At 38.6% G+C, this 21,199-nt stretch overlaps 1 protein-coding gene and 1 long non-coding RNA gene across 3 annotated transcripts in view; one reads left to right on the top strand and one right to left on the bottom strand.

Moving 5' to 3' along the window:
• Positions 1 to 2,204: 2,204 nt before the first annotated feature.
• On the bottom strand, positions 2,205 to 7,075 carry LOC134869459 (uncharacterized). Its single transcript, XR_010166422.1, has 2 exons — positions 6,997 to 7,075; positions 2,205 to 2,842 (listed from the first exon to the last, which is right to left on the bottom strand). It is a non-coding gene; the product is annotated as an uncharacterized LOC134869459 (long non-coding RNA).
• A 2,187-nt stretch (positions 7,076 to 9,262) lies between these two features.
• The window catches only part of eps15 (epidermal growth factor receptor pathway substrate 15), a 28,307-nt gene continuing 16,370 nt past the window's right edge, over positions 9,263 to 21,199 (top strand). For both annotated transcript variants that reach the window (XM_063891097.1, XM_063891095.1), the window contains exons 1-12: positions 9,263 to 9,355; positions 12,702 to 12,743; positions 14,861 to 14,950; positions 15,037 to 15,084; positions 15,183 to 15,278; positions 15,424 to 15,486; positions 15,882 to 16,007; positions 16,253 to 16,312; positions 17,242 to 17,472; positions 17,706 to 17,851; positions 19,056 to 19,212; positions 20,996 to 21,078. In XM_063891097.1, the coding sequence (XP_063747167.1) occupies positions 9,329 to 9,355; positions 12,702 to 12,743; positions 14,861 to 14,950; positions 15,037 to 15,084; positions 15,183 to 15,278; positions 15,424 to 15,486; positions 15,882 to 16,007; positions 16,253 to 16,312; positions 17,242 to 17,472; positions 17,706 to 17,851; positions 19,056 to 19,212; positions 20,996 to 21,078 (1,169 nt within the window). In that variant the 5' untranslated portion in view covers positions 9,263 to 9,328. The remainder of the gene's footprint in view (positions 9,356 to 12,701; positions 12,744 to 14,860; positions 14,951 to 15,036; positions 15,085 to 15,182; positions 15,279 to 15,423; positions 15,487 to 15,881; positions 16,008 to 16,252; positions 16,313 to 17,241; positions 17,473 to 17,705; positions 17,852 to 19,055; positions 19,213 to 20,995; positions 21,079 to 21,199) is intronic.

Below are 21,199 nucleotides of genomic sequence, written 5' to 3'. Positions count from 1 at the left end.
GCTCCCAGTGGCGCCTCGCTGCAAAAGGAGTTAAAGGACATATTCATCTTATTTTCAGGCTCATATTTGTATTTAGTGTCTCTCCTGGGACATGTCTCCATGCTTTAATGTTCAGAAAGCTCTTTATTTTTCTCATACTGCCTGTGCTGAAGCACCTCTTTTCACCCTCTGTCTGAAACCAGAGCCCAGTCTGCTCTGATTGGTTAGCTGGCCGGCTCTGTGTGGGAAAGAAACCCCTTTGGAGGAAACACAGAGATTTAAGGCTTGGAAGACCATCTACATGCAAAAACACTTACATAACACACTACAGGAAATGGAAAAACCCCCCAAATCCTAATATGGCCTCTTCCAGTAAAAGATCTGATCACTTTGTCAACAACTGCAAAAGACTTTCAGAATAAAAGCAACAGTGGGTGAATTCTGGCTTTGCATCACACTTTCAAATCGAGGATTTTAAATGATCTTTTCTCTGACAACTGACGCCTACACGCCGTCTCAATAAATACCTGATTCAATACCGGAGAGGCTAAGATTTCATCATTTCCTGAGGCATTGTTGAAACAATTCTGCTGATGTTGTGCAAGATATTTGCCTGCTGTAAACTCTAAGCGCTAAAATAATGAATAATTCTTTGGCTGGTTTGACACTATACCCACTCTTTGTAACCTCTCCACTGATTTGTGGATTTACAAACACTCTGGCTTTATTTAACGCAGCTTTCAAGAGCCAACGTGCAAAACAATTCCAAATGTAAACTCATAATCAAAACTCTGTGAATCTGTCAACGGCTGTAAAGTTTGAGGAATGAAAAAATGTAAAAGTGGTCTTCGTGATGGAGCTGCTGTTTTGCAGTGGAGGAAGAAGTACTCAGATATTTTACTTAAGAAGTCAAAGTGTCAATACTACAGTTTAACAACCCCCTGATTAAGATACTGGATTATTATGCATTCATGTGATTTAATTAAGCAGCTGGATATTTTAACCTGAAAGTCAATGGGATTTATTAGGAGATGTATATTCTGTATGAGTTAACAAATCTAAATATGTAAAGTAATGTATTCAGATAAATGTAATGGAGTAAAAGTTTGTCTTCCAAAATAGTGGAGAGGTGTTCCGCAGTGAGCTGTGTTCGTATCGTTTCAAATATATATCATGTTGGATGAACCCATGTGGTTTTTAATTCAATCATCTTCATTTGTAAAGTTATAAAACTGTAAAACAAATGTAATGAAGTAAACAAATATGATAGTTATGATGAGTTATAGTGGAATATACATAGAAGTAGCAACACAGTACTATAAATACAAGTACCTCAAAAATGTACACTATACAGTGAAGCTGCATCTCTGCTGTTTTGCATAAAATAAATCAGAGCGGTTTCACAACACTGTTTTGATTGTCTTAATGATCTGTGTTGTGCACATGTGACCACAAACTGTACCAGAGCACTTTCTGCAAACAGATTTAAACACCTGAGGCTAAACAATAAAGATGCATATGTCCCGGTGCAGGGAGGGGCGGCACATTATGCAATCACCTGTTTACACAATACTCTCAAAAGGACAAAGCTGCTGACAGTGGAGGAGAGTAACTAAGCCTATTTACTCCAGTAATGTACTACAGTAAATGTTGAGGTGCTTAAGGTTGAGTATTTTAATGGTATGCTTCTTTATACCTCTAATCGTTGGATGTTGGATGTTGTCCTTTTTACTCCACTACATGTAATAGTTTTTTATTTACTCAGATTTATAAATCTATCTGTGAAATGCAATCTAAAATATCCAGCAGCAGTTTCTTTAAAATGAGCTCCATCTTTACCCACACTAATAACACATAATTAAATAATCACAGTCCACTATTTAATATATGATTATGAAATGATCAATTACACATTTCATTTGGGTATATTTCATTGCAGACGTTGTAGTTTTACTTGCTGTGAGTAAAATATCGACAGTACTGTACTTAAGTCCAACTGCAAAGTACTACAGTTCAAAGTGGATTATTTGAGTCGTTTAACTGTCCTGCATTTATTGTAAAGCTTTAGTTATTTCCCATTGTTATTCTGAAATGTACTAAGTATATTTTGACGGTGATACTTTTGGACTTTTACTTTAATAACACTTTGAAATGCAGGACTTGCTTGTAACAGTATTTCTACACGTGTGTATTCCTACTTTTTACTGAAGAAAAAGAGATTAAGATTCAATTAGATTCAACTTTATTGAAATTGAGCACAACAAGTACCAAGAAGAGTACTACAAGATCTGAGTACTTCATCGCACGGAGTACAAGTACAAGCTTTATTTTAATAAATTCAGTTGTTCAACCAGTTGTGATTACACAGTACAATACACAGTCTGAATAGAAACACATGCATTACAGAGAGATGTGTGTGCAAACTGCCAGGTTTGTCCAGTTTTAGTCAGGACTTGAACTGGTGACCCTTCGGCTCTCAACCCAGATCTCTAGACACTGAGCCACTGCTGGTATTTTAGTAAAGGATCTGAATACTGCTGTAGATTCTGGGCCTCCTCCTCAATGCCGGGCAGGAAGTGAAAAAGAAGAAAAAGCCCTGGTACAAAAGCAGAGGCTAAAAGACTGATTATATTTCAGCCAAAGGAGAGAGGACGGCGGGGTTTGTACACATTGCCCTTTGTACGCGCACACAGCTATTGCTAGAGTATAAATGGGGATATTAAAAAAAAAAAGCGTTGGTGAATTCCTCAGGTAAGCCATCACTGTGAAGGGACCGGCCCAAACAGGCAGAGCGGGGCTGGGCTCTGCAGCCAGAGGGAGTCTTCACCCTTCATCTGGGGTTTGGACTTTCACTCAGCCTCGCCTACACACAGACATCAAGGGGGAAAAGAGGGAAAGCTGTTGTGAACGTTTTTCACAACAACAAGACAACAAAAATAAATTCTAGTAGTGAATTTAAATTGTATATTTTATGTGTGTATATATTTTTTTGATTGCAATTTTTTATAAACTAACTCTGTTTACATAAATATTTTAATACATTTGATTTAATATTTTTATTGCACATTTATGGAATTTCATGTATTTATTAAAATATGTTATATTTATTTAAATATTTTGTTTTGTTTTATTCTAAAATGGAGCAACTCTCATGAAACAAAGAGTGTTTTTTATTGAACATTTTATTAACTATTAATGTTTACAGAAATATTTTATTTGATGTTTTTACTGCACATTTTTTTATGGAATTTCTCAAGTTTATTTATTTTTTAAAGGGTTTATATTTGATTCTAAAATGGAGCTCATGTAACAAAAACAACTACTTAATAAAACTGTAAATTCTTGACCAATTTGATTAGATTTTCATCTTTTCAAAATTATATTTGAACTAGTTTTTCTTAGTATCTTCCCTTGATTTGTATATCAAAACTGCTGCACATGATAGAAAATAAGAATAATTGGCCCGCTTGTGTCAGCATGAAAATGAACATGAAGCAGAAATCCTAGTTAATCAAAGAAATGGTTATAAGTAGTTGAAGGTGTGGCTGAATAAGACTTCATTCCCTCTGAATCCCTGTGAAGTAAACAGGCGACAAAAGAGGCCAAACTGAGGAAATCCACCCACTACTGACCTTCTCTTTGTTCTAATCCACAGTGTTTATACAAAACGCACACATGCATGAAAGTATTCTCAGTTTAATGGCAAGCAACAGAGAAATTCCTCCTAAGTCAACACGCAAGATAAATATCAAGTCGTCATGGCAAGTGTCCCACATTGTCTCTCAGCGAACACACAAATGTGCTCCCATTGCTCAACACAGCCTGCAGCTCCATCAGCCATCCACACATGTGTCCATGCAGAGGACTAAAGAGGGAGGATAAGGGTGGAGTGGTGACTGGAAAAACACGAGGAAAACCAAGAATTAAGCACAATGTCTCCATAATATTCAGACATTCACAATTATATTAAAGCTGCTCAGACACACAGCCATGTTTCTGAACATGAATGATGCAAAAGCTGTGATAACATAGCTGCAGGCTGTTGGAAAAGAAATGCTCACTATAGACGTGTGTGCACACGTTTGAAACATTATAGGCCTATTAGGGAAAATTCAATTTTTGCAATTCATGCACTGGAAGTGAAAAACAAAGGCTGGAAATCAGTCGAATGAAATAGGGAGCAAATGTCTCCTTTATCGGTGATTAAATACGTTTTGCATCTATGTTTTGCAGCTTTTAATGAAACAGATTCAAAGTTCCTTGTCTATTCGCATTTATTGTGCAATGCCAGTCCCTCATCAGAATCAGAAATACTTTATTTCAAAATGCCTCAGAGGCAAATGCTCCAAAACTTAGGAGTTTCCAGCGGTTCATATCAGTAAAATCAACCGATGTTCACACTGCCTGTAGTCAAATAAAGCAGTACCAATGTCTGTAAAACTCCCAACCCATTGAATAACATTACAATTTGACATGACAAACTAGAATGGGGCTTGCGTAGCAGAATCCCACCAAGACCAGGGAAGACGTAATCCTGCAGACAACCAGAGAAGCAAAACAACAAACTGAACCAAACACACAACCTGTTAGACAGAGGTATAGATTCCAAATAGTCAAATTGAAGGTGGAGCATAGAAAGAACAACATGTCAAATTCATTTGCTCATCCACAGGCAAGAAAGTCACCTCAACTAGAACCTCAAGTTGTTTCTGAAATCATCATTTTCTATTGCTCATAAGATCTTCAGAACTTCTAATGCATAACTGAGTTGCATTGTGGGAAATGTACTATTGGGTGTTTTTGAAGTACAATCCGTACTTAAAAGTTATGAAGTCGCTCATTTCTATAACTCTTTCTATAACCTCTACCTTGTAAGTCCCTCAATTGTATTTACTGAAGCACTAAATCACTGTTGTTCTTCTTTAAGGCTTTAAGCAATGCAAACTGTCGTTTTTTTCAAACCAGATCTTAGCTATTTGCATATTCTGCACAAACAGAAGCTTGTCCAAAACTTGTATCTATCTAGATCAAACGTCTTGTATAACCTGTGAAGTGAGACTGAGCAAGGCATAATAAAACCTCCTCTGAAGTAAACATGTTTATTTAAAATGTGACCATCCCAGAAACATTGCCCATCAAGCGATGCACCTCACAGTGTGTTCGCCCTAACTTGAGTCCTTGCCAAAGTACAGCTTTTTGTGTTTTTAGGATGAATCACAAGTTTGCCATAGTTTGGTTAAAGATGGAACATGTGCACTTGAAAAAGAGGATTGACAGGGTGTGAGCACATTTACATTGATGAGGGGAGAACATGATATCTTCACATTTGAAGGGTTGAGTGTTTTCCTCTAACATCACAGCATGTGTCTCTGGGTCAATGATCTGATGGGGAGCATTTAACTGGAGACATCTTAATTAGTTACTGCTGACTGCCCTCTGCTGTCTGCACGCTGAAGCTGCATCAGGTGGTAAAGGTGTGGTCAGAAAGACTTAATGAGAGGATTTGCATAGTGGTTTCGAGTAGGTACATCACCTTTTTTCCCCCATTTTGAGTAGTTAAATACAGCAACTACAAAACATTTTGGGTAAGAAAAGGATAAAGATTGTTTAGTAAACTGTGAAAAAGGTGCAAGTTGACCAGTAAGACAACAGATACCCTTTTTGTTGTTCATATTGTCTAAAAAGGTGTAGAACCTACATTACTTTGGTGGGGTTCTTCCCTTCTGGTTTATGTATGACTTATGAACACGTGGGCACCTTTAAAGTAAACAGATTTTTTAAAGTTATATTCTTAAGACATTTGTTTGACATCAATTTGGACTGGAGTTAGAAACTACATTTCTTTCTAGTGTAGCCTTTGATGTAATTTAGCTTTTTCTAGTAATTGTTTAGTCGTAAATCTTTAAGATTAGCTTCCCTAACAGTGTTGATGGTGTATTTAAACACTGTTCAACATTAGAACATCAAGCCATCGTGTGTTGGTAATAAGGTATTATTCCCTCTGAAGCCTGATTCAGAAAAACACATGGTGCAGTGATCAGATTATTTCCGACCTTTATAAATATACTTTGTATGATGGCTCAGAACAAGTTCAAGAAGGAAGACTATAAGTTCAATCACTCCACAGGCTGCATATAATCAGCTCATCACGGGTGTTCTCTCTTTACCAGTTACATTTCACCACAATCTCCAGCAGCCAATCGTTGTGTTGTAGTCAAACTTTCCAATTGCTCTCCTCTCTCCTGCAGTCAGCTGGGATTTCAGGTGTTTATGCTAATCCAAAGACCTCATTGCACCTCCTCTTCATCCCATCTCCACATCTTCATCATCCCTTAAGGTATACAATATAAGGCTCGGGGTCTAATCGCCATAGACTATTACGTTTATATCATACGGTGCATGTGTCAATAAATGATCTTTAAGCAAAGCATGAAGTCTCTCCTGATTGAAATATCTTCTACAACAGTTACTAAAAACAAACCTTCTCTAAAAACCTCCACACCCAGCTCTGTGAGACAGGAATAAAACAAATAGATGAGGTGCTCTGTAATTATTTGTCTAGACGGTTTGGAAAGAAAGCACTTGTATCATTCTTTCCCCACAGATGCACAGCATGCAGTGTTTTGGTCCTGGGCGCAGCTGCAGAAAAATAAATGCAAACAAGATCACCCAGCCTGAAAATACTGACACTCCCTTCACACTGTATTTGCATCATCAAGGTGAGGTCATTTTGGGTGTTTCAATGCACACAGCATAAGGTTTTGCAAGGATGTTTATTTTTAGCCTCAGCTCCTCTAATAAGTCTGAAATAAAGTGTGTGACATTCAGAGCCTTAAGGACAAAATGCACATATTGAAACCCATTAAAGCCACATGTGTCACGGTGTGTGAGAAAGGACCCAAGCGCAGAACGAATTGAGGAGGCAGTCATGGTGTTCAAACTAAAGCTGATAACAAAGAAGGGGACCAGACCAGGTCATGTAAACAGACTCAAAACAAAAAGGAAAAAACTACTAACCAGGGGACATGATATACGAGGCAAAACACGGACAGGAACAGCAGGAAACATCGACAACCAGACAAAAAGGGGAACCAAGACTAAATACACAAGGGTGATCACAAGAGGAGAGACAGCTGGAAGGGGGAGGAGAAACACAGGGGCAACAGGTGAACACAATGACACAATCAGGCACAGGAGGGAAACGCAGACAGGAAGTGAAACTCAACATGACACAAGAGGGGAAAACATTTCAAAGTAAAACAACACAAGGACATGACAGACGGATCAAGGATCATGACAGCCTGAGTTTGATCCATTTATATTTTTGTGATTAGTCTTTGAGAAAAATATAAACCAATAATTATCTCTGACTATTTTTAACAAACATTTGTAATTGACTTTTACAGATATTTTACATTTATTTCCTGAGATTATTTACATCTTTTTTGGACACTTTTTCGTGCGTTATTGGGGGTATTTTTGAGATTCACATATGTTCGGACATTTTTCGGACACGGACCGCTTTTAACATTTGCTGTAAATGTTTAGATTTAGATTTTACATTTGATCAAGTCTGTAGTTTATTCCACCTTTCAAATGTTTTAATGTCTGAACACACTGCTGCTCCTGTAAAGAAACAATTTCCCAATTTGGGATAAAAAAATACCTATCTAATTTATATAAATCTCACAATGAGGTAGGTTATAGTTACTTTTGATCGATTCATCCGTTTATTCACGCGTAAAAACGAGCGAAAAACGCGTGTTTTTACACAAATTAGGCCTACTCGCCTTGTGGCACACTTGGCTTCCCATAATTTTCCGCTCGTGAGTGGCATGTTTTGCGCGCTCGAATATTGACACCATTCTGGTTCCATAGAAGATCGCATCCAGTCCCAATGGACACGAGCTATCATCAAGCCCTAGCTCGTCATTCCCCAGTATTATAATGATGTAAGGCACTTTAGCATGATTTTCTTACCGTAAAAACTGTCTACAAGTGCCGAAAGCTCCCATTCTGACAATGTCTCCATCACAAAGATGTCCATGAGCTCCAAAACCTGTAATATTAACAATAAGATAAGAGAAAAACGTACTTCTTCTTTTTTTAATATCAAACAATAGCTTCACAATTTGGTAATATATCTGGGAGCCTATGTCTCTATCACAAATATATATATTAAAAAGCAACATGATTCAACACAAAAGATCTCTGTTAATTACTGACTACTATAAATTGTAACAGAACAAGCAAACGGTAAAGAAAAAATGTTCATTCATGAATTGTGGTTACAGACTAGCATATTTCTGTCTCGAGTTGACATTTACTTTTCAGGAAAACGAGTATATATACAAACCTTGAATGAAAGATAGTTGAGTCTTCCGTATAACGTTGTAGAGTTCTTATGGTTAAGGCTTGATGGAGAGAACGGATCGAAAAAGACCGCTCTTTATATTATATGTAGGCTACAGGTTGTTTTTTTTTACCTCCACACAACCAGCTGGGTCATTATAACACAGCTGTTTTCTGGTGGCAGTGTTGTTGGCTGTTGGACCTGACCGGGATATACGGAATTGTGAATTTAAATAAGTTAATATTGATTTACAAAACGTATACCTATATGAGGACTTATTTTACACATCGTTGCTAATTGAGTAAGATAGATTAATCAGGCATGCTGAATATTACTCATATTTAAAGGCATGTGCTTGAGTCGTTTATGCCGTAAAGCGTTTAGAATAAAAGAGTGCCTTATTATTACAGCACTGTAAAACCGGGTTCAGCCGTCACTGACACTGACCCAGCCTCCAACCCAGAGGATGGGTGGCTCTAAACTACCCAGCACTGTGGATTTAACCCAACAAAATGACCCAATATTCTCAACCTAGGGTTTTGGGTTGATGAAATAACCAAGCAATAATGTACCCCCTTTTAAATAATTCTTAATATTAAGCTGAATAGTCAAGTTTGAGCCCTTTTAAGTGCTGGTGCATGAACGTATTTCGTAATATGTATTTTCATGGCCAAGCTGCAGTCGAAATAGATGGATTTTCAGTCGATGGTAACAATGGGGAGCTCATTCCTCAAGCTTTAACTTCAGTAACATACCTTCGGTGCTTCGTCCACCTCTGGTTGCAGCTGTATGCAGTCTGCTGGGACGGTTTTGAATGGACTCCCTTCTTCTTCGGGATCCAGTCCGTGTTGTGCAGCTCGTCTGTGTGTCTGGCAGCTGTATGCAGTCTGCTGGGATAGATTCCCTTCTTCTTCGGGATCCAGTCCGGGTTTTGCAGCGTCCTCTGAGTGTGTCTGGCAGCAGCGCAGCGTGAAAGCAGTGGGAAGCAGAAACACTATGGCTGCCACTCTGTCTCTCACTCAGGTAACACTGTCTTACAACTCAAATATAACGACAGCTAACGGTGTGTGTACTCCGTGTCTCCTGCTGGGGGTACATTTGAACATTGTTTTTAAACTAGGCGGGCAGAAACGCGATAATAACTCGCCCGTTGTCTCTTAATATAGAAGTTTGGTGTTGCTGTGACTGGGAAAAGTTTCTGCCTAATCTCTGTGGGGACTGCGTAAGGGCGTAGCTAGCTAGTTAGCATGCTAGCTAACTAACCGCCAGTTAGTGTCCAGTGGGGGACTCTTTTACTGCCGCTTTTATCAAACTCGAGATAAGCCATGTAGCGTTACTTGTCTTCGTTTCGGTTTGCTGTGTATTTCTATTCCTGTTTTGCGTTGCTTCGTTTTGCTGCAGGCTAGTTGGTCCTGGCTAAACAGATGTTGGTACGGGGTACTCATGTGTTGCGGCTTTACTGTCATTTCTCCTGCTAGTTACGCCTCTGCTAACACTGTTTACCGCTAAAAGTACACTCTTTATTCCTTAAAGATCACGTTTAGGTTCCCATGCTAGTTATGTAGCTTGCTATGTGTTAACACTGAATTACAAACCTGGTTGTTGCTAATATTAGAAGTACTTTTAATTTGCTATTCTTTGCACAGCTTAATGTAAATAATATCCTACTTTAAAATTGTGTTAGCTGTAAGTGGCCCTTCATAGTGTATATTTGACAGGTATTCTACATATTTTTCTCTTTTACTGTCTAACTTTTTAGTTCTGATCTATTTTGAGATGTTTATACTTTATGTTATGTTTATTTTCTAATGTTTTCCTTTTCACATTATGTGCAATGCCTTTTTTACATGCTGCTGTGACGAAAGCAATTCCAAAATTCGGATCAAAAAAAGGAAATCTAATCCAATCTACACATGTTCACTGGGCACCCATTGCCATTTACTAAATGGACAACGTTAACTGGTCAGCTGCTGTGGTTTGTTTTCTATCATGTTTACAGACAGCATATTGTTAACAGTTGTTTTACAACAAGAAAAAGAGGAAGTGAGTTTGTGAAACCAAGAGTCAGCACTGCTGTCAGTCTGTTGTTAGCCAGTTTAAATATAGTTATGTGTGTGCAAACATGTTTGTTTGCAGTGACAATAAGTTATTTAGCAGGTAGCAAACAGGTAATAATTAGGTTAAAGTCCCATACTTGTTACCTGAGACAGTGTTGACCTGTCAACAGACAGGAGCTGTGTGCCAGCAGCAGATCTGACTTTATCTCTTACAGAGGAGTTCAAAAGCCTGGGCTGATATCTCTGTGATGTAAGACTGTGTTGCTCTGTCCGGCAGGCAGGAATACTTGTTACACATTAATGTGATGCTGTAAGTGAATGGGAAAATGGACATTTCTTGAACGAAATAGACTGGTGTGCCATTTATTCTTCAAAAAAGTTAAGAAGGGGCTAGAACAGAAAAAAGCAATCCCTTATTCATAAATAATAATTTCCCAATGTCAATAAATGATCTAAATATTGTTTGAATCTGTTATGTTAACCTCTGCACGATCTTATCATCTGCTGCTGATGTATGGGGTAGCTTGGCATATGATTGAGGAGTGTTTTTGCAACGCTCGTTTAAAGAGTCACCAGTACAATGATGACACTGTTACAGCCGCCAACAGTTCCAGGCACACTATTGTGTCTCACAGAAAATAAGTTGCATTGGCCAGAGAAAGATGTGTGTGTGTGGGGGGAAGGAAGGTTGGTTGGTTATCTCGCTGTAAATTGGCGGTTGACAAAGCTGACAGATAACTAATGCTCATTACAAGCTGTTAGTCTTCTTCTGGGCCTTAGCTCTGTCTGTTACAATTCTTAGAGGTGTTTGCGACACCATTGTTTTACATTATGGGAGGATTTTGCATGCCAATTGGTTTCTCCGTGAAGCAATAAGAGCTTTATGCACTGGTTGAAATTGCCACTCCCCTGTTGATTCACAACTCGGACAATTACCGTGGTCCACTCCTTTCCTCCTTTGCTGCACCTTTTAAGAATTTTGTCATTTTCAGCTATATGGAGAAGGAACTGCTGATTCCTTTCCTGTTCAGCCCAGCAGTGGATGTATGAACACCGGATAGGAGGGTGTTAAGAGAGGATATGACGGAAGGCAAAATTAGCTGTTGTCTGTGGAGTGACGCCCTGTTGTTAAAGTGTCTAAAGCTGACCATCAGTGGCCTCTGGAAATGTAGACGATATCTTGCAGTCATTACTCTCCCTGCTTGCAATTTCCCAGACCTCTTCTGTGTCATGGTGACTCATAGATGTTTAATGTATGTTGCAAGACACATGACGTGCTCATCTTGGCCAAAGAATCGTGAGTGGTATTATCCAACTACTGCAGAGACGATGTATTGATTGAGAAAATTATTACAGCTTTGACATTCGACCAACCAGTTAAACATTTACCAGTTCAATGTATTTGGGTTGGGCAGTGTTTGTCATCTACAGATCTGGAAACTTGTGACCTTTTTCTCAATTTGTTTTGCATTTCATAGACAAAAGATCAGTTGGTTTATCCCAAAAATCATTCAAAAAAGGCAATAAAATATTATTGCAGCCCTTATGCGAGAATATAGGGCTGCCGTTTACAATCACTTTCATAAATCAACATATTTGCCAGTTATTTTCTCAATTTAGTTCTATAAACTGTTTGAAAATAGTGAAAAAATGTCCATCCCAGTTTCTCAAGTCTAATTATAAGTCTTGTTTTGTTAAAATATTAAATTTTAATATGAAATAAAGAGAGAAATCAAGAAAATCTCAACATTTGAAAGGCCGAAAGCAGCATTTCCTGCCATGTTTTAATGAAAGATTCACTTACTTACTGTCCTGGCTTGACTTGTTTTGTGGCTTCATCGTACCTAGCCTCTTTAATCGTTGTGGGAACATTAGTTCTAAAGTTATAAGTCTTATTCTCTGGCAGTTAACTGCATTCGTTCCTTTTTGTCTGAGCAGCGACCAAATCAAAGTCACTGTGTTTGCTACTCCTTGCCAGATGTTTTGGGTCAATGACAAATAATACAGCTGTTTTACACATGATGAAACGTAAAGCTGAGTTATGGACAGATTGGTTGAAGCATTTGAGTCTGCAGCCGCCATCTGTAACAAATCAGACTTTTTTTCTTTTATGACAGCTTGCCTTGGCTCGGAAACAAACTCGCTTTCTGAAGCCAGCGAACATTCGTTGATACATTTCAGCGTATAAACCGCAGACCTGAGAAAGCATAATAAAGAATGAGTTTATTCTCTTAAGGATTATTTTAAGGGTTTGAGAAATGGTTGATTCATTCTGTAAACTTACATTTCCTATTTCATCCTTTTCTTTACAGCTTTCCAGTGGAAATCCCATCTATGACAAATACTATCGACAGGTAAGCAAATATATCCTAATGAAAAATCCTATGGTTCTATTGAGATCACGCCATGTTGTCTTGTGTGCGATTGTATGTCTCTCACATACCTGATACTTTATATTAACGCAGTAACATCTACTCCTTCTGAGGGACTTTAAATAAAAGATAAACAAGATCAGAATAAATCACATTATGACAATTTGCAAAACTAAATTGCATACTTTGAAACGTTCATAATGATGCATAACCAACACGTGATCATAAAGTCATATAATAAATACATCTCAGTTATTGTGTGCTGTTCACATCACATCATAAACCATCATACCAAATATAATTGATATTCAGTATCAGATTTTGCCTTATCGGATTTTTATTTTCTCCTTAGTTCACATAGATTAGATAAACGTTATTGATCCCAAATTGGGAAATATTTGTGTTACAGCAGCATGTTAACAATTCAATCAAATAAACAGTAAATATATGTATATCAAAGGTTGAAGATATATATCCCTGTAGAATATAAAATACTAAATGTACAGAATAAGTTAGAATACACTGTAATTCAACCTACTATAACCAGAGGATACTATATACACTATACCCATTAACTTTGGTTACATGCGTGGACAATATATATCATATGCAGTGACTACATCGCTATTTAGTCATTTTAAAACCAAATGTAATAGAAATACTTATTGTAATTTTGGTGCAATGAGCCTCAAACTGTGAGCTAGCTTTAGCAGCTTAAATGAAATGTAGTGTAGCAGAGATGTGTCTTCACTCATATCAGCTTCTGTGTCCACTACAGAAGAGCCTCTATGAATTAATAATGTTTCCGTTTGCTCAGCACGTCAGGGGAGCTCCCTTTGAGCCTCATGAAAGACTTTCAGCAGATCCAATACCAAGCTAATAGACTGCTGAGAAAATAGCTCTGGTTTATTATCAGTATTGATTCAAGACACTCAGAGTCTCTTCTGTCCAACAGAGCAAACCTCACAGCTTTCATTTGTTCTTTATTTGCCTCCCCCTTTCTCCTATTCACACATGATTTCAGTGTTGGGGTCTGAAGCTCTCTCTTATATTGAATTCTGTTTGTTTCTCAGCAGCAGAGATGTGCTACTGATGCTTCTCAGATGTTTTAAAGATTAAGATTCAACTTTATTGTCATTGCACAGAGTACAAGTACTAGGACAACGAAATGCGGTCTCTGCATTTGACCCATCCTAGTGTTAGGAGCAGTGGGCTGCCATTATGTACGGCCCGGGGAGCAGTGTAGGTAACCAGTGTCTTGCTCACGGACACTAGGTCTTTCGGGGACTTGAACTGGTGACCTTCCAGTTCCCAGGCCAAGCCCCTAACCACTTTGCCACCGCCCCACTAAAACAGGTGTCATAAACCAAGGGACCCTTAGCTGAAAGAGAGACACAGCAGGGACCTACGTATAAAATTGAATAGCATACCAGACCTCAAATTACAAATAAGTTGGCCTAGACTGTCGTGTATAAACAACCTTTCTATGAGGCATGCAGTGCACAAATAATTAATGTGTACACACTAATTTGCTATTATGGGTAGGTAGGGGATTGAGAGTATGTTACCCAGCTAATGGTACTATGCAAAAATACATTTAGATTAAAGGTGGGACAATGACATTGTGCATTAATTTAGGTTGTGCAAATACATTTTTGCTAATCCTAAAAGCAATAATAATAATAATGCTAATAATATGTTGGATTTATTCAGAATTCTGAAACTAGTTTATCCCTGACAAAATTTTTTTGAGAGCTGCACCACTTTAGAATGAAATAAATAAAAGATAGATATTAAAAAAATATTTAAATAAAGAAATGAAGTTTCAGGAACAAAGTGAAATAAAAAAAATATATAATAAAATACAAATAATCCATAAAAACACAAGAAAATAAAGAAACAGAACACAAGGTAGAACTAAACACAAATAGAATAACAATATTTATGCAAACATAAGAAATGATTGTACTAAATTGGCATTGAATTTAAATACATTTGAAAACATTATTAAATATAAGGACCACCTGTTGAAGATCCACGGTAAATAAACTAGGAATTACTTGCTTGCAGTTTTATTTATTTGTTTGTTTTGTGTGTAGGTTGATCCGACTGGCAGTGGGCGAGTGGCGGCAGCTGATGCAGCTCTCTTCCTGAAGAGGTCGGGTTTGGCAGACTTGGTCCTGGGGAAGGTGAGCATAGACTCTCAGAGCACCATCAGGAGTCTCTGTTGTCTTTGCTGTTTGTATTGATGGTTTTTAATTGTGTGTCTCCATAGATCTGGGACTTGGCAGACTCTGAACGTAAAGGTGCTCTTAACAAACAGGTGAACAGTTGCATCATAATGGATGTTTTTGTTTTATAGACGTCTGTTGAGTTTGATTTATACATTTGTGTCACGTTCTGTTCACTTGTTCCTCCCAGCAATTCTTCATAGCGCTGCGGTTGGTGGCCTGTGCTCAAAATGGCCTGGAGGTGGCGCTCAAGAACCTTCATGTGGCCGTTCCTCCGCCTAAATTTGTAAGTCTGCTTCATGTCTGTTTGAACACATGTCTCCTGTCTGTTTTAACCTGCCCAACACCAAATGGTGTTTGTGGAATAAGAATTGTTTGTTGAAGTGCTTTGAAATTGTATTGAAGTATAAGTGGGTTTTGTTTTTCTCCAGCATGACACAAGCAGTCCGCAGTTAGCAGTGGGAGCAGGTGGTGACCTTGCCTGGGTCGTCAAGGTGAGGCAGCTATACGTTTATATCTTTTTGTTTTAATGTGTCCTAATTAAGACTGAAAATGACTGCTAAATTAATAAATCAATCAAATGTATCAACTAAATAAATGAAATCAAAAAGCTTCACTTTATTTGAAGAAGCGTACGTATACTAAATGGTTCAATTACACTCAGCATTTATCCAAAGATGGCAGCATTTCCTTGTTTCTTCGGGAGAGAAAGTCATCTGTTAACTTGCATAAATAAAAACATCTTTAGTTTTCGGTTCAGTTCATAAGAAATAAATGGTACGCCTTTTCTAAATTTAATTCATCATTCTATTTACTTATTTTCAGTTCCTGCATCATGTTTGAATCTTCCATCCCTAATCATTTTTCTCCCGTTTTGATTTCGTTCCAGCCCGAGGAGAAGATGAAGTTTGACTCCATCTTTGAGAGTCTGGGTCCAACAGGAGGGATTTTAACCGGGGACAAGGTCAAACCTGTCCTGCTCAACTCCAAGCTGCCAGTGGACATCCTGGGCAGGGTATGATCCTAAAACAACACTTTTGTTTTTACAATCTATTGACTGAGGATTTAAAAATAATCCTGCATGCAAAGGGACAAAACTAAAGGGAGAAATCCTATGCTTTGAAAGAAATGAAAGTGCCATGCATCTAATTTAAACATCCAGAATATGAAATAAAGGAAGCGAGAGTACGTACTGAGTCAGCGCTTCCAAGGGCACATGTTGTTATGTAACGTGTGTGTGTGTGTGTGTGTGTTTTGAAGGTGTGGGAGCTCAGTGACATCGACAGAGACGGCATGTTGGACAGAGATGAATTTTCTGTGGTAAGAAATGAGTTAACACCAAAGGGGAAAGAAACCGTATCGGTTAAATAACAGTCACTTGGTTTCAGTGTAGGCGGTTCTGTGAATCATGAATCATAAGATATTGTGATTCAGTCAGAACGTCTACATTTATAAGAACTAGCACGTACTAATTCCAGTTTCTCGAAACATCTGATGCATCATATTTTGAAGGGATTATAATTTGAAGATGTGGTTTTGTATGTGTCACACTTTACATCGCTACTCAGTTGAATGCGATTAACAACCAGCGTGTATATTTCTCTATGATTGGGGGAAAAAATGTATTATAGGTTTTTAATTTACTCAGGAAAACTAAAAGAGTTTCTACCGTTGTTGTTTATTTTGTATTCTATATTTAGTATTGCCAGAAATCGTCGTGATATCCAGATTTTTCGGCCATACATGTGTTTATGCGTGTGCTAACATTGTGTGTAGAGGTGCAGAAATACCAAGATATTTTAATGAATTAGAAGTAATTATACCACTCGCTTTCAAGTATAAGTATTGCTTAAATAAAAGTACAAAAAGTACCAAAGCTAAAAGTACCTATTATTCACAAAGGCCATAGCATAGGGTATATCATATGACTGATTATACTCATTCATCCGTTAATGTGTGTATCATTTAAATGTCTGCAGCTAGTAAAGGTGGAGCTAGCTTTGATTCATTTTAATCTGCCAACTATTGGTTGAAGTATGATTTAGCGTTGATTGGAAATACTCAAGTTAAGTAGAAGTACTGCAAAAAGGTAGTACAATACCTAGGATAGAAGTACTTTCTACTGATTATTTATAAAGTTGCTATAAAACCAGGCTCTGAAAATCCTTCTGTACCCTGATTATTAATAACCACCGGATCTTTTGATTGGTGACTGTGTTTTATAATTGATTTTTGTTGCCCTTTCCCAGGCCATGTATCTGGTGTACAGAGCCCTGGAGGGGGAGCCTGTTCCCATGTCCCTTCCACCCCCCCTGGTTCCTCCCTCCAAGAGGAAAAAACCCTCGGTGCCCCCCGTGATGCCCCTGTTACCCTCGCCCCCCTCCGTCAAAGACAGTCGGTCCGCCCACGCTGCCTCTAAGACCATGCCCCACCCCCCCAAACCCGCCCCAGCTCCTGTCCCAACACCAGCCGCCGCCCCTGTGAGTACCGGACCCGTCTCTCCTCTGCATGCACTGCCTCTAACACGTCCTCTTAGCTGCAGAAACAAACATTCACAATGATTTCAAACTGCTTAGCTCAGTGTGTTTTTAAGAAAAAGAACAAGAAGAGGGATAGTGTGAAGGTGAGTCCGGAGTTAGGGTTATGTCGTTGGTTGTATTGGACTCTAGGAAGTTATGGTGCTGATTTAAAGTCTGTTTTGTTGCCTGTGCAGTGGGTGGTGTCGACGGCAGACAAAGCAAAGTACGATGAGCTGTTCAGCAAGACAGACGGGGACATGGACGGCCTCGTCTCGGGACCTGAAGTCAGAGACATATTCCTCAAAACCGGGCTGCCCTCCGCCACACTCGCACGGATTTGGTAAGTAGGGGCGGCAAATCTTGTGTGTATCTCTTTGGCAGGAAATAAGGCTGTTTCTGGCGACCAAAGACTCTTAAAAGGCCGTTATTGTTGATGGGTTTGTATAGGGTTGGTTGTTGTCTGTAAAGAGAAGTCGTATGATGGAGAAATTTAGGACTTTCACATCTGCTCCAACCTCAACTAATATAAGATTGCGTCACAGAGTACTTGGAGAGTTCATATTAACTTTGGCTGACTGTAGAAACATGCATTTAAGAGTGCGTTTATCAGAAAGTAAGACAATCGTTACTTTTAACGAAGTGACAACTCAGCTTTGTATTTATGAGACACGTCTGTTCAACCGAATAGGGTTGTCATTGATCTTTAAGAAATTGGTTGAATTGCATTGATTGTATGCTATAAAATCAGCTGTTAAGATTCTAGATTAAAGATGATTTCAGATATTATGAATTCACAGCAAGATGCTTCATTAGAAATACATGAAAGATGCTCTCAAACACGACCGTGGTGTCTACGATACACAGCTCCGAGAAAATTAACACACCACATGTATGGCAGCCAGTCCAGTGTTTGTTGAATTTCAACACAGAGGAAAGTTGTCAGTATATTATAGAACACAATACATATCTTTTGTTATCTGTGTAGCATACAACACCTTCTGTCCTTAGACCCTTGAAGGTAAACACAATCTAATGGCGTCTAAGACTAAGAAACCTCCACAAGAGCAATGAAGAAAGGAGTCCTTCTTCCAGGACTGAAAAACATACACAGAGTAGAAGGAAATAAGAGTGTTAATCTATGGAGAAACACAATGCAATGTTATGCAAGTGTAAGGAGTACATCAAATGGTGTTGAATCTCATGCTGTATTTCAAATTTCCCAAAAAAAAAACACATCGGGGATTACCATTCCCTATGTTCAGAGTTGCAGATGCTCTATGTAAATAAAAGGGTGAACCTAGAAACATAAAGTGCCTGTGATAATTAGTCTAGTGACAATAATTATGTCCGATGTGATATTGGTGCAGCATGAAGGCAGCTCTGCATAGCGTGTTCACATATTATGGATTTTGGCTCCACACGGCTGATGTCCTGCTGTGAGCATGATGAACAGTCAGCCTCTCTCCAATGGTCATGGCCTGAGGTGTAAATGGTTACTCTCTTATGTAACCCGTGTGTGTGTGTGTGTGTTCTCTCTCTCTCAGGGAGCTCTGTGACATCGGAGACATCGGGAAACTGACCCGGGAGCAGTTTGCTCTGGCGCTTCATCTGATCAATCAGAGGCTGACTAAAGGACTGGAGCCCCCGCAGAGCCTCTCCCCAGAGATGATCCCTCCATCCGACCGACAGAACATCAAACAGGTGAGTCACTACGAGCCTCAAGTGGATAAAAAGGAAATTAGGGAGGTCTTCATCCTCTTTTGTGTCTCTATTGAGCAGGAAGATGTGCATATATTTTTAATAAAAGGAAACTTGGTACCAATGCTTCCCCAATAATGAAATAGCTTTTTCCCCCCAGTCTCTATATCTTAATGAGTAGGGTTTTTTAACAATACTCTTTCTTTTTTATGGAAGTCACAGTTAAGTCTTTACCAATTCAAAGCTGTTTTGCCCTCTCTTAAACAACTAGACTATTAATTATATATTTGTGTGGACGAATTTCTGGAACTCCTCATGCTCAAACTGGTAAAAGTAGTATACTCTCCTAAAGCAAGACATTGATTTTGAGATACCCACCGCATGATACTCTTTAATTCTGCTGCTTCTTTTTATTTAAACATGTTCACACTCTGAGCTTTTAGCAGCATTTAAATTGCAACTAGAAAGGAGTTATTATAAATCCAGTTTAAGATACAGGCAAGAATCCTTTACCTGAATGACAGATGGTATATTTATAGTATATTCAAATCTACAGGATTGATAATATTTGCATATGCTTAAAAATCTAAGTTGACTAATGATTTTGCCTGAAATTGTTTTTTCTTTTTCTGCTTTATTTTTCTTTAAACTTGCAGCTGTGTGTCTTTCTTTTCCAACTTACACTTTAATGCTTTTCCTTCTGTGTCCTCTCTTTACATTTTTACATTGCATCCACTTCTCACGTGCAGAGCAATGATCCTGAGTGAGTGTGTGTGTGATAGTTTACTGACTCCGGGGCGTCTCATTACTTCATACAAGCTGCCTCTCTTTGTCATCTTCCGCTCATTTGTCTCGCACATCTGTGTTTCTGTTTCCAAAACTAAATCATGTTTTGTTTTATACCTTACTCCATTATAGTTTGTAAAAAGATAGATTAGAATTGGAGTATTGTAGTATTGTAGATTTGCCAGAGGCTGAGCTGACAAGAGCAGATGTTTCTGTTTTGAGTATTACGGGATGCTGACGGCAACAAATATAGTCTGTAGATGCAAATAGCTGAATAAAAAGCATCATGAATGGAGTTTAGTGTAGTTTCCTTCCACCCTTACCCCTGATTTATCCTTCCTCCCATCCCTGACATCTCCATCAGTGGCTTCATGTGTGATTTTGGTAAAGCCATCACTTCGATCAGCTGTTCAGTTGTTTATTCTGTGCCATTTTTGTTGTCTCACACTGTAACATGTCTTTAGGAGTCTTCATCCACGTAGTAATACTTCTTCTGTTCACTCTAGTGTTACAAAATGAGTCTGCGGCCCAATTCCAAACTGGCCTTTACACCCCCCCAACTCCATGAACTCCGTCCTAAGATAAACGAGGCTTTTTCTTTAAGTTTGAGGGTGTAAATTCAAGCTTTGCACACATCATTCTCGTTAGCAAAACTCCCCGAGGAATTCAATAAAAACCTCAGGGAGATTAAATAGTTAGGATAAACTCAGTATTTTCTTCTGTTATCCCCTTTTTGTTTTTAAACCGGTTGTCTCTGGGCTTTGTGGTTATTGGAACAATCCCTGTAATATAAAAATGAATACAGTTCACATTTTCTAAACTAGACACATTCAAACTAAGTGGAATTGGGGCTAGGGTGTCTGGCCCGGATTGGAATTGAACCAATGTGATGATCGTAATTCGTAGCCTTCAGTTTAAGAAGTTTCATCATTGTTCTGGTGTTTGACTTTAACATGTGACATTAACCCTCCTGTATTCCACTGCCTCGCTTCCACTCCAGAACAACCTGGCGAACCTGGCCGCTGACTTCTCTGCCATCAAGGAGCTCGACTCTCTCAGCAACGAGATAGTCGAACTACAAAAGTAAGCTGTTGTTCTCGTACTCATTCTAAAAAATAAGTGGACCCTGGAGCCATATTTGTGATGGATATATCTCTTGTTGTGAGAAGATGCCTCCTTAAAATGGCCTGCACTTGTAAAGAGT

Source organism: Eleginops maclovinus, chromosome 9 (genome assembly GCF_036324505.1).
Source record: "Eleginops maclovinus isolate JMC-PN-2008 ecotype Puerto Natales chromosome 9, JC_Emac_rtc_rv5, whole genome shotgun sequence".
NCBI classification, from domain to species: Eukaryota; Metazoa; Chordata; class Actinopteri; order Perciformes; family Eleginopidae; genus Eleginops; species Eleginops maclovinus.
The sequence above is the reverse complement of the archived record's forward strand: the minus strand, read 5'-3'. Positions and strand labels throughout refer to the sequence as shown.